Source organism: Radiomyces spectabilis, assembly GCF_025331425.1.
Source record: "Radiomyces spectabilis strain NRRL 2753 chromosome Unknown BYT42scaffold_13, whole genome shotgun sequence".
In the NCBI taxonomy this organism is placed as follows: Eukaryota; Fungi; Mucoromycota; class Mucoromycetes; order Mucorales; family Radiomycetaceae; genus Radiomyces; species Radiomyces spectabilis.
The window spans coordinates 1,000,832-1,013,010 of NW_026251938.1; the positions used below are offsets into that span (position 1 = coordinate 1,000,832).

A 12,179-nucleotide genomic window follows, 5' to 3' on the forward strand; every position below is an offset into this window, starting at 1 on the left:
TTTAGCACCTCAATAATTTCAAGGCACCTGGGCCCCTTCCCTATGGCCTTCAAATTATGAACGACTGTACTGTATATGTGATGCTGGTGATGAACATTCTCTTTGGATTCCCTTTCTAATCCCATAAATGGCCTACCACTTTGAACATTCTTTCCTACCAAATATCGAAAAGGGCATGGATCTTGTGTGGGAAAATTTCACACGCATATATACGTGTAGTTACAACCGAAGCAAGGATATGATCACCAATATTGTTACACATCTCTTTCAGGCATTGACTCGCTGTGATTACAAACATGGTCAATTTCAACTTTGTTTTCCCATCCTAGACTGCAAGATTGTCCATATTTGTTAAAAATAAGAAGAGTATTGTACTATTGTCTATTTATCTACAGGGCATATCCGTCACTTTATATTCTTGATTTCTTACCATATTGCCGTTGTGGTCATCTTGTCTCACATTCGCTGTTTGTGTTACGAAAAGACGTCTGAGAAGGTCAAATCATCCCAGCAGCTTTTTTGGGATAAAATTTTCGGTTGATCGGCTCAAAAATACATATGGCAGGTTAAACTATAGTATATATATATAAATTATAGTGATATACACACACTCCAGTAGCGTAAGGAATACAAGTATACGCATGCTATCATGGAAGTAACTGCGAGTATCTTCCATGATCAGCGCAATGTAATATTCTGCGTCGGATAAGCTATATTGTCCAAGTTTGAGTTTCCGCAAAACACAAGTCACCATGTTCCCAACGGCAGTTTTCTTGTCCTTCCCGACAAAGTTGTGAATTTCCTAGATGGTTTCGGCACTTGCATAGCCACTTGAACATTCCAAATAACTTCGACGGTATTATTCGATCTCCATTCACATAGGCAAAGTGAACCGTATATCTTGATGCATTACTCAGATTAGAGCTTCGCAAACACACGGTATTACATAGTGTGTGAAAACCACTGGTCTTGGTTTCATACATTCGATCCCAACCTATTTTGAGAGTTGTGTATATTGCTACTGCTTTGCTTTTTTTTTTTAATCAAGTCTGTATTGACTATGGAACCGAACCAAATTGAATGCATGGTTGACATTGAGCATCAGTGTCACCATTCCCCCCCCGCATTGACCAAATATATAAAATTTCATATCCAGATGGAACTTGTCCGTTGCAATGATTCGTACAAAATGAGTGATTGATCTTCATAGGTGATTCTGCAATATGATATACTATATATTCCTGTAATACAGTATTGAGAGTATGTGGACCAATCTAATGACATATTGGCCTGTATCAGGAAATAAAATGCGATAGAAAGGTAAGAAGAAAGCGAAAAAGTAAAAAAGTAAAAAAAGAAACTCAAGAAACACCAAACATGGTGTACTGATGCCCCACACATCCATCGGTGCCAGGTTGCAGTTCCACATGTGGGTTAGTGTTTCAAGACTACCTAATTTTGACAGTAACTCTAAATATACTCGCATTAGCATCGAACTCTACAGACATTGGGAGAGTATGTCGAATATGCTCAATTTAGTGCAAGGAATCATGAGAGAAAATGATCATACCCTTAATAGTAGCTGTGTGGTGAACGGTAAAAGGAGCAATAGCAAAAAGAAGTACTCAAGAATAACAGCAACTGCATATGGGTGGTAATCATTGATAACAATATCCCTCGAGCGGGGTAATCTACCGAGTACAAATTTAGATGTATAATCATCCTCTTATCTTTGCAAAAAACAGAACAATTCATCGTTTTGTAACACTCATATTTGGAAGGTTGGGGTTACGTCGAAAGACCATGTCCGGTTCATCCTTGCGACGCTAGCCTAACCAGCCATCATCTCCGCATGCAGTAGATTATTATTTTCCGCCTTGCGATACACTGTTCCATACGTGTGATTGATGTAGACAACCGAATCTCAAGAATGCTTTTCAGTCTAATTACGCATTAATATCGGTGCTAGTAATTGTTCTTTGACTTGACCTACAGCCCATACATGCGACGCAGCTTTTGCAAGAGGTACACGTTCTGCTGGCTCAACGTATATTAACGGCCATACAATTGAGTTGTAAACGTGCTATTATCGGCAACCTTCCTTAACTACAGTTTTCTCTACTGTTGTATCATAAGACCTTCCTACCCCGCATTTTCAGAACAATTTACTTTACCACATGCGGACATACCTGGGTTGGCGTGACACATACATCATATCAGTGGATTGGCGTGGCACAATACTTATCTCGAAAAACATTGGTATATTTCACACGGCGTTCAAGCAACTATTTTCTTTGACACCAATGAATCATGTGAACAGTATCCACTGAATCACAATTCAGTAACAAGTTGGCAATAATGATAAGCATCTTTTTACTCGGCGACGACGCTAGAAATCCACGATTACTGGGAAAGTTTCGGAGTTATGGGAGTTCAGTGTGATTCGTAGTATCAAGGATATGTTCCAGCTATTCTTGTAGCTTAGCTACACTTGATGAAGCGTTCGGTCACATGTCACACTCAAAGTCGGAGTGCCATGATATCGCAAGGTACAGTGTAACGAAAGGTTTCGAAGTGTATAAAAATGAAGACTTTTTTTCTGCCTGGATATTCGGATTCATTGTTCGCCTCATAACGATATCCAACCCTCCACTTGTATACCAATGGCGTCAACAAAATCCGCAGATCTCGGATTTCCAATCTATGTATGCTTTTGTGCTTTCGTAGCCGCCATTTCTGGTTTTAATGTCGGATGGCATATTGGTATGTTACGGGCAGCATTGATGCTGACATAAAGGATGAAAATGAGTGGGATGTGCCAGCCGCTCTTCCAAATCCGGATAGTCCGCTTTTCTCAATCCAATCACTGATTACTGATCAACAATCCTTTATTTTTCGTTTGATAATATGCAGGTGTCCCCAACATGCCTGCCAAAATCATTACCCAATGTCCTGGTGGAGAAACAACAATCGGCGGTCTTCCCTCTTGTTTGCCTATGGACAGCTTTACTTGGTAAGTTTTGAAGTATTGAATATCGAGTTAACACAATGATGCTTATCAAACCATTTCATTTTCAGGGTAATTCTTTATACTTGCAGACCAATATTTATAATGGTCAATCGTGAGCTAACAGTGAATTATAGGGTTATACGGTTGGTGCTTTCGCTCTTGGTGGTCTTGCAGGTGCTTTGGCAACTACTTACCTTAACGTATGGTTCACCCGTCGCCAAAACATCATCATTTCTTGCGGCTTGTATATTGTTGGTGGTGTGCTATCCGCAGCATCCGCGCATGTTGTCATGGTACTATTCTTTTTTCTACTGTTGCTACTATTTGACTTTTTCTTATTAACCTTTTCTGATTCAATTTAGTATGCTGTTGGTCGTGCTTTTGTTGGTCTTGCTTCGGGTGGAGCTGGTTCTTCAGTTGCCATTTACATCTCGGAAATTTCAACCAAGAGATGTCGTGGTGCCCTTGGCAGTGTGTTTGAATTCCTTCTCAATATGGGTATCCTTTTGTCTTTTGTCGCTGGCCGATATATGGCATTTGCTCCTGTGTGGCGTCTTGGATGGGCCATTCCCACCATTGTTGCTGGTATTCAGATGCTGACCATGATTTTCTTCTGTGCTGAATCTCCTCGACGTTTGTGCGCCGATGGAAAATACGACGATGCCAGAGCGGCTTTGCAACGATTCCGCAAGGGTGCTGATATTACTGAAGAATACCAAGATTTGATCGATGCCCGCCAGCGTGAAATTGAATCTGGTGTGCAAAAGATGAGCATGCTTGATGTTATTCTGTGCAAGGATAGACACGTCAGCTGGAATACTTTCATTGTCGTGATGATTCAAGCTTCCAACCAAGTTGGTGGTATTGGACCCTTGTCTGGTATGTTATCATTATCGTCATTGAATATGTACACAATAAGTTAACAATCATTTATTTCTAGTCTATGCTGCCAGTTTCCTTACTACCGTCTTGAATGGAAACAGCCAACTTGCTAGCGATATCTCACTTGTTAATGCTACTGGCAAAATTGTCGCTACGTTTATCACGATTTTCACTTTGAACAAAGTCGGTCGTAAGGGTTTCATGTTGATCTCATCTCTGGGCATGTCTATCTTCTGTATGTTCATCGTCATTGGTGCCGTCCTTGGTGAGACTCGAGAAGGTCTTGGACCTTTGGTTATCTGTGGTGCCGTTGCATATACTTTTGTGTATGCTATGGGCTGCGGTACTATCCCATGGATCATTGCTCCCGAACTTTTGCCCCTCAAGGCTCTTCCTCCTGGTTCCGCTTTGGGTGGTGCTTCCAACTGGTTCTTCAACTTCCTCATCAACACCCTTTGGCCCCAGCAATTGGCAAATCTCGGCAACTACAGTTTCATTGTATTTGCTGTTGTCAACTTTATTCTTTTCCTGTTCTTTTTGTTCTTTATGCCTGAAACAACTGGCAGAGATCTTGATGAGAAGAAGGCTCCCAGCGGCGATGTTGAAAACCACGGTTCGGCTGGTTCGACCGAAGGCAACTCCTTCTCTGACGAGGTCAAGCAAGAGAAAACCCACATCGAGCATGTTAACTAGGATATATAAGCTATTAATACCTTCTCATGTTAATCCAATTTGCTTTTTGACCTTTTTCAATTCTCTTTTACCCCATTTTTTCTGTATTACCTTCTCATGTTAATTCAATTTGCCTTTTTGACCTTTTTCAAACCTCTTTTATCCCACTTTTTCTCTGTATTACCTTCTCATGTTAATTCAATTTGCCTTTTTGACCTCTTCAAATCTCTTTTATCCCACTTTTTCTCTGTATTACCTTCTCACGCTAATTCAATTTGCCTTTTTGACCTTTTCAAATCTCTTTTATCCCACTTTTTTTTTTTCCGCCTCCCTTTGCTGGTTTCATGTATTTGGACGGGAAATATACTTGCATAAAATTTTTAAACGTAATATCAATGATATCACATACTTTTTTTCGCATGTTTGGTTGATTGTTGTCCGTAATTAATACTAAAGATCGCCGTCATATCTCTGGCACATGGCACCAACCTTACCGAACAATAGGCTCACAACGGAAGCTATTTTTGTACGTTCTTTGCATACAAATCATTCGATCATCCAGCACGGAGAGATAGCGGAATGGTTATATAAACGTCAACGGAGCCGATATAAAATCACTGGTCAACATGAACAAGACTTACTTTGAATTATTATGTAAGTTCATCTAACCCATTTCTTTTGTTGACCACTGGCTACAATATGAGAAATTTTATCCATCTAATTTCCCAATTGTTCACGCTTACAGTATGTATGCCTCAAGGTAAGCTCGCGTAAAATCTGGTCATGCCGTCTGCCAACGGACAGTGACTATAAGCACCAAACATACCGAGTATTTTACGTACCATAGGTTGTTAATATACAGAGGCTTCAGCATGTAGTGAAGCATGTCCATCCCAAGGTTCTACACACTCGACAAAGTAATAGAGAGTTTAACCTACCACAGCGCGTTGAACATTCACATAACGAACCACTTGATAACAGCGCCCTTTAAGGACCCAAGACATCAGGCCAAATTATGTCCAAGCACCTACAGAATTCACCGTACGTTCATTAAGGACATACTGTGAGCGAGTAAAGAAACCGTCTTGAACGGCGCACCATCGAAGCCGCATATTGGTGACTCGTAGTCTCAAAGCCCTTGCGAAGCCATTGCAGAAAATGTATATGCTCACGTGAATAGCAATATCATATTAATAAGAAAATATTTTTGAAGATCCAAATCGTTCAGTGAGAATGGATGAAAGATGACGCTTGAAATGAGACGTCGTTGGCGGAGTGTTGCCGACGGCTGAGTTGCATGTTTTCGTGGCCCAGCACAGCTATAGAAAATAGGCTCAGTGAACAATACCGCTACACATAACGACTTTGAAAACTCGATCTTTCGAGAAGTCCAAAGAAAGTAAGGAGACGTAAGCGGGCTAAAGAAGATAGGACAACTCAATCACTTTGGAGTTTTATAAAGAGCTTTATAAAGATGATCATGGGTACATTTCGTGACCGTCTGAAACCAATGTTTGGACACATAATTCAATTTGCGGCATCAGGCGCATACAAGCATTATCCCTGCCAAAAATTACGCATTGGAAAAAAAAACTTGCACTTTTTCTTTTTGCACGGCTCCCTAAAATTGAAAGATGATGATTTTTGGTGAATAACTTAGGTGTCTTCACTATCGCCTGTTACTGCAATTAAGCAATACAAAACCGTAGACCGTGATGAAAAGACGTTCGGTACTGCTTTTCCCAAATTTTTCCTGCTTGCTTCATTTTCTCCGCTCTTTTTTTTTTTCCTTGCAAAATTTCTCTGATTGAACTTCATCATTTGAATTCTTTTCATTTTTGGTTGTGTGGCCTTGTATTTAGTGTCTTGAACAACTTGTTTTTGACATTTTTTTTTCATTTTGCAATTTTGGGAACTTTTATTCTTTACGGTCCCACTGGTCAGCAATAATCTTGTTTAGCATTGAAACTTAATGCAGAAATCTTCGTCCATCGGTTCACAAATCGTGCTTCCTTCCCAGTCGCTGTCTGCGATTCCAATCGTAGCCCCCGGCGAAACCCAAGGACCAGGAAGTAACGGTTCAAAAACGCCCAATAAAGCAGCAACAAAAGGTAAATGCTAGTTCACGCTTTTACTTTTGCCCACTTTTTTATTACACTGGGTAAATCCATGCTCAGTGGACTGACCTTTTTTTTTTCTCGCTTGGTGTAGCTGCTATCCCAACCACTAAACGACTGTGTCGCAACGTCATTATTCATGGTTTTTGCAAATTCGAAGGAAAAGGATGCGAATTCAATCACGATGGGGTACAGTGACAGAATGTGCATCGGTGCTTAGCTTTGAACCATGAGTTTGCTCACGAGGATTAATAGCAAATGAAGCCTTCACCACAAGCCAGTCCTGAAAAGTAATATTCTCCATCATTGGTCGCCATAGTAATTGAATGCTGTTGCAACCGTGCTAAATTCAGTTTCACAGCAAAAACCGAATTCGCGTGCAATCACCTGCGTTACGAAATTCTGCCAATGTTGTATCCTCGGTATCGGCAGACAGCGTGAACGCTCCCGTTTTCATCCCCAAATCAGCCACGGGTAAGTGACTCATGATCGCAGAGTGAAAATGGGGAATGGGTAGTAAAATGCGGTTCTATTTTTTCAAGAGGGATCATCGGGCGCTGGTAAGATCCAACGAATTTTTCCCTGACATCATGCGTTTCACCATGGTTATTTGAGATTTGCGAGTACTAAACACATGGTTTATCACTTGTCATAGGAACGCCGGCTACTACTCACAGTGTGCCAGAGGCAGCAGAGTAAGTATTGCTACACGACTCGTGTTGTTTTTCTTCGAGCGGCATGTTAAATGTGTTTAATTTTGTTCACAGGTCGCAGGAAGAAGAGGAAGTGAATGAAGCATTTGAGTATCCCCCAGAGACTACGCCCAACATGCAGGCATTGACCCAAGGATTTTCGCAATTCAACTTGGCAAACAACGTAAGCGGAGTGATTGCCAAGATATGATGATGCTTAGATATTAACGTTTCCCTCTTCAACACAAATAGCAGAGCATGCATGGACCTTCACCCTCTTTCCAACCTCAGTCACCCTCGGAAATGATGGCCAGTATGGGCATGATGCCTCATGGTGGGATGGATCCTTATTACTATATGAACACGTCTCTTTTTCCACGTCAGCCAGTATGTACTTTGGGACACAGCGGTTATTGGAAAGATTACGGCTCAACTCATCCGATTTTTCAACACATAGCTTCAGTATCATCTGTATACTTCTTCGCTACCTCATGTAGCTAATCTTCATCCACATCAAAGAGCGATTCAATCCTTCTTTATCCCGGATAATTTGCGAGAACAACTTACGAAACGAAATGAAGCCACGCTCATGACAGCTTCAGGTATGACGAGAATTATTGTGCAATCCATTTTTTTTTCATGCGGCTTACGGTGGCTCTGGATGATGTTTTGCTGCATCTGCTTTTTTTTTTTTCAATCTTTTTCAGCTCGTGAGCTTGGGCTGCCACAAGAAGTACATGTGTATCACTCGTTGTGTCCTCTTGAAGATAAACCTGGCAAGTACTTTGGTCATCCATCATGGGCTTACAAAGCGATATGCGGAGTCGACGGCCGAACATACATGTTGTTACGGATCGAAGGTAAGACATGCTGCACTTGAATGGGTCCCATGACACTCATTCCTGGTTACACCGCCAAAAAGGTTTCCGATTGGTCAACGAACAAGCGATGACGGTCGTGGAAAGCTGGCGTAGGATTCGGCATTGTAACGTCGTATCTATTCGCGAAGCATTTACTACTCGCGCTTTTGGTGATTCATGTAAGGAACCTAAATTGGAGAAAAGAAAATGAATGATGGCTTGTGGTACTGATCGTATCGAAATACTAGCTCTTATGTTTGCTTTTGATTACTATCCCTGTTCGGGGACGATGTACGATGCTCATTTTACACCACAAGGCCAGGCATTGCTTGCTCAAGGTCAGCCTTTGGGCAGTGCTGGCTCGCTCGTGCCTGAGACGACTTTGTGGAGTTACATTACACAAATTGCTTCAGCGCTAAAAGCCATCCACGGCTCCGGATTGGCCGCACGAAATATTGACAGTACAAAGATCTTGATTACCAGTAAAAATAGGTAAGTCTTCTGATGAGTTGCTTTGCGGGAATGAAAAAAGAAAAAAGGATTTGAACCCAGTGTTTTTCTGACCATGGATGATGATAGGTTGCGCATCAACTGCCCTAGTGTGTTGGATGTGTTGCAATTCGATGGTGGCCAAAGTTTGGCCCGGCATCAGGTAATTTTCAAAAAGACATAACACGCGTAAGGCAATCTAATGATACAATGATGATACACTATTTACAGCAAGAAGATTTGCTCTCGTTTGGCAAACTTATTGTCGCGTTGGCATGCAATTCACTCCAATCGTTCCATAACTTGCCTAAATCCATTGAATACATTTCGCGGTTTTATTCACCCGATATGAAAAATGTCATCCTTTATCTCCTTAGTAAACCGCTACCGACCAAGACGATAGATGAAGTTGTTACCATGATCGGTCCTCGCATCCTGCATGAAATCAATAGCAGCCTTTAGTAAGTACTGATTCGCTGACTCGGGCACTGGTGATCTTTCGTCTCACCTTCTCGTTACTTGATTGTTATTGTTACAGTTACAACGACTATCTTGAAAACGAATTGAGTCGTGAACTAGAGAACGGACGGCTGGTTCGTCTCATGGCCAAGATGGGATTTATCAATGAACGACCAGAGTAATTTGAATGATTGATAAAAATAATGGTAAAAGGCGAACGGCAAATGTTCATTAATTCAAATTTTTAGGTTCGATCATGATTCGCGATGGTCGGAAACCGGCGATCGCTACATCATCAAATTATTTAGAGATTATGTTTTCCATCAAGTGGATGAAAATGGCATCCCTGTTGTAGATATCGTACATGTGCTCTCATGTCTGAATAAGGTAGGCAACTCAATTTCTTTGGTATGCAGAAGGTGGGTTTGTTGACCTCTTTTTTTTTATGCTTTTTCTATCCTTCTCTATGTGCGGTTTTGCTTCTTCATTTTTCCATCTTTTGCCATTGGCTTGATGTTTCATCAGCTGGACGCAGGCGTCGATGAAAAAATTATGCTCATGTCCAGAGATGAGCAATCTTGTCTAGTTGTTAGCTATAAGGAAATCAAGAACTGTATAGCAGCAGCTTTCAATGATCTCTCATCGGGCCGTAGATGAAAAAGAGAAAATCAGAAAAAGAGAAAAAACAATTCAATAAAGGCAAAAAAATTGACATAATCAGCTAAAAGGAAAAATGCCCTAATAACCGACGGTTTCCTTTGGATAAGGTTAAAGTGATGCACAAAAAAGCCCATTACCGGTTCACAGGAAGATTTTAGCGTTCATCGTTAGTTTATCATTTGAACACGAACCATAAGAAAAGACTAGCAGAAAGAAAGAAGCCATTTGCTTTATGAAGGAACACCCTACAATGGTGCCGCCAATTTTTTTTTTCTTTCGTACAAGAACAGAAACGCTATCCATGATTATATCGCATAGCCAACCTTTATATGAACAATAACTGCTTGACTTTTTTTACAGTTAGTTCACGCTGGCATATTTTGCTGCCGTTCCAACATCTTTTTTTTTTTTTCTTTGTTATTCATCAGCCAAATGACGGGAAACGTTACTGGATAGAGTGGTACCGCCCCGTTTTCGTAAATTGGATGAAGTCGACGTATCCGGTGTTTCATCGAGGGTATGATCTGAAGAGCTGGAAGACGAGGACGCCGTCGAACTTGAACGACGTCTCAGATGCATCGTCGTATGGAGATGGGAGGAAGAGGAACTGGAGCTGTAAGGATAACAATGGTGGTGACGAGCATTCACAAAAGGATTAGAGGAGGAAGGATTCGGTGATAAATTGGCATTGGATCCGGAAGCAATATCGATGTGAAGATGCGCTAGATCGTCGCTCACATTGGTAGCGCCCGTAGTGGCATTGCTATTTCTAAGAGACAGATCCGCGTCTGTCACCGAAGTGGTGGAACGTAAATGATGGTGGTGATGGTGATGGGAATGATGGTGCGGATGGTCAAAAGTAGTGGCTCGTCGATTATTGGTAGGGGATTGATGTGTGATGGTACTTGTGGAACTGATGGGCACGGGGGCGTCGGATGTTCGAGCGGTGGAGTTGGAGGAATTGGAGGAGGAGGAAGAAGAAGATTCTCCGTCGGTTATTTCTTCAGACTCTTTCAGTGGGGCGGAAAGACGAAGGCGTTTGGTATCGGTGATGGTGTTACTGGAAATGCGGCGATGATGGCGTCGTGACGATGCATCCTCTCCATATTGCAGGTGATCTGATGTTTCTACTCCGCCTGAAGCCGTTGGTTCCGCAAGGCAGCGCGCCGAAGCGTCGTTCTCATCCACGCTGCGGCTACTTTCGCCTTTTTGTATGGGAAGCGGGTGTGCCATATCATCGGTCAACGTCACATCATGTTCGGCTTGCTTGCCTCGTCGTCGTCTCATCTTGGCACTCAAGGTTTCCCGTTCCTTTCTAGCGACTTCTTGCAGCATCACGCATTTGACTTTGTAATCAATGTTGGCCCGACTTTGCAAATACATGAAAAACTCGGACAACTTTGAAAAGTCCCAGTTTTTAGTAAAGGCACGAATAAACCGTTCGCGTTGTTCGTTTTCGGCCGTTTGATAAGGTGAAGCAGCGAGAATGGTCGTGATCAATGTCGCTGTATACTGGGTGGCCCAGTTATGTGTCAAATGACGCAGGAGTTCTGCCCGTCGATAATCACCTGAAACATGGTTGAATAAAAATGGGAAAAAAAAATAACACCACCCATAAGAGCACCCAGCCCGTCCCCGCACTGGTTGCTCAATTAAAATATCGGGATAAATGAGGCTAAAAAGGAAAATGAAGCAAAAGAAAAAAAAAAAAAAAAAACCACCCACAACGCCAATGGGAAGCCCCTCCACAAATATATAACACAAGTAGGCTTTTCGCTTACCCGCTTCGTCGCACCAGTCTACAGTGACGTGCCGTACCAGTATACTGGTACTTTCCCAGCGCCAGTCATTGATCAGCCATTTTAGTGCATTGATAATACGTTCCAAGGGATATTCGTTGGCTATTCGATGCAAATACATTGCGGTGACGAGAACATTGTCTTCTGATTTTAGCCAAGAGTAAAAAGTAGCATCGTACAGTTGATCCATGCGTTTAATGTTACGGTAAACGTTCTGCCATTCGTTATCCTCATCGTCGTTGGAACCTTTTTCAGAGACAAAGAATAAAAGAAGATATGTTTTTGGCATGGTGAGTTTATCATCTTGAAATGGATAAGGAAAATGGTTAGTGATTCCAATATGTACTTACGACAAGTGTGAGAAGAAGGATGGGGTTTTTTTACGGCTGCCCAATCGGCCACAGTAATTGTTTGACGTGATAACTGAGCGGACGATGGCAAGTCAGCAATGTCGGTCGTCGATAAGGATGCCGTTGGCAAAGAGGAAGTAGACGACGGCAAGAGGGATTGCATTGCAATCAGAGTTTGGTAGGTATCGT

General features: G+C 41.9%; 3 protein-coding genes across 3 annotated transcripts; 2 read left to right on the forward strand and 1 right to left on the reverse strand.

Annotated features, from left to right (window-relative positions):
• Nucleotides 1–2,663: 2,663 nt before the first annotated feature.
• On the forward strand, nucleotides 2,664–4,585 carry BYT42DRAFT_503513 (general substrate transporter; the record flags this gene model as incomplete). Its single annotated transcript, XM_051564910.1, has 6 exons — nucleotides 2,664–2,763; nucleotides 2,914–3,013; nucleotide 3,079; nucleotides 3,145–3,303; nucleotides 3,373–3,928; nucleotides 3,951–4,585. The coding sequence occupies 6 exons, from the start codon at nucleotides 2,664–2,666 to the stop codon at nucleotides 4,583–4,585; spliced, it is 1,551 nt and encodes a 516-aa protein (XP_051419826.1).
• Nucleotides 4,586–6,376: 1,791 nt separating this feature from the next.
• On the forward strand, nucleotides 6,377–9,915 carry BYT42DRAFT_115583 (uncharacterized protein). Its single transcript, XM_051562119.1, has 17 exons — nucleotides 6,377–6,675; nucleotides 6,776–6,870; nucleotides 6,937–6,971; nucleotides 7,043–7,155; nucleotides 7,224–7,241; nucleotides 7,337–7,376; nucleotides 7,449–7,557; nucleotides 7,626–7,760; nucleotides 7,831–7,975; nucleotides 8,081–8,233; nucleotides 8,296–8,412; nucleotides 8,482–8,725; nucleotides 8,813–8,885; nucleotides 8,954–9,183; nucleotides 9,261–9,359; nucleotides 9,430–9,568; nucleotides 9,707–9,915. The coding sequence occupies exons 1-17, from the start codon at nucleotides 6,537–6,539 to the stop codon at nucleotides 9,836–9,838; spliced, it is 2,016 nt and encodes a 671-aa protein (XP_051419827.1). The 5' UTR covers nucleotides 6,377–6,536; the 3' UTR covers nucleotides 9,839–9,915.
• A 343-nt stretch (nucleotides 9,916–10,258) lies between these two features.
• BYT42DRAFT_617593 (uncharacterized protein) lies at nucleotides 10,259–12,153 on the reverse strand (the record flags this gene model as incomplete). The annotated part of the gene is made up of 3 exons (XM_051572197.1): nucleotides 10,259–11,409; nucleotides 11,623–11,886; nucleotides 11,991–12,153. The coding sequence occupies 3 exons, from the start codon at nucleotides 12,151–12,153 to the stop codon at nucleotides 10,259–10,261; spliced, it is 1,578 nt and encodes a 525-aa protein (XP_051419828.1).
• Nucleotides 12,154–12,179: the final 26 nt, after the last annotated feature.

Excerpts from the sequence above, each read along its gene's own strand:
- BYT42DRAFT_115583 (XM_051562119.1), top strand. The coding sequence starts at position 6,537 with ATGCAGAAATCTTCGTCCATCGGTTCACAAATCGTGCTTCCTTCCCAG. Across the intron at positions 7,558-7,625 it reads AATTCAACTTGGCAAACAAC|CAGAGCATGCATGGACCTTC; the intron begins GTAAGCGGAGTG and ends CAACACAAATAG. Across the intron at positions 8,413-8,481 it reads TCGCGCTTTTGGTGATTCAT|CTCTTATGTTTGCTTTTGAT; the intron begins GTAAGGAACCTA and ends TCGAAATACTAG.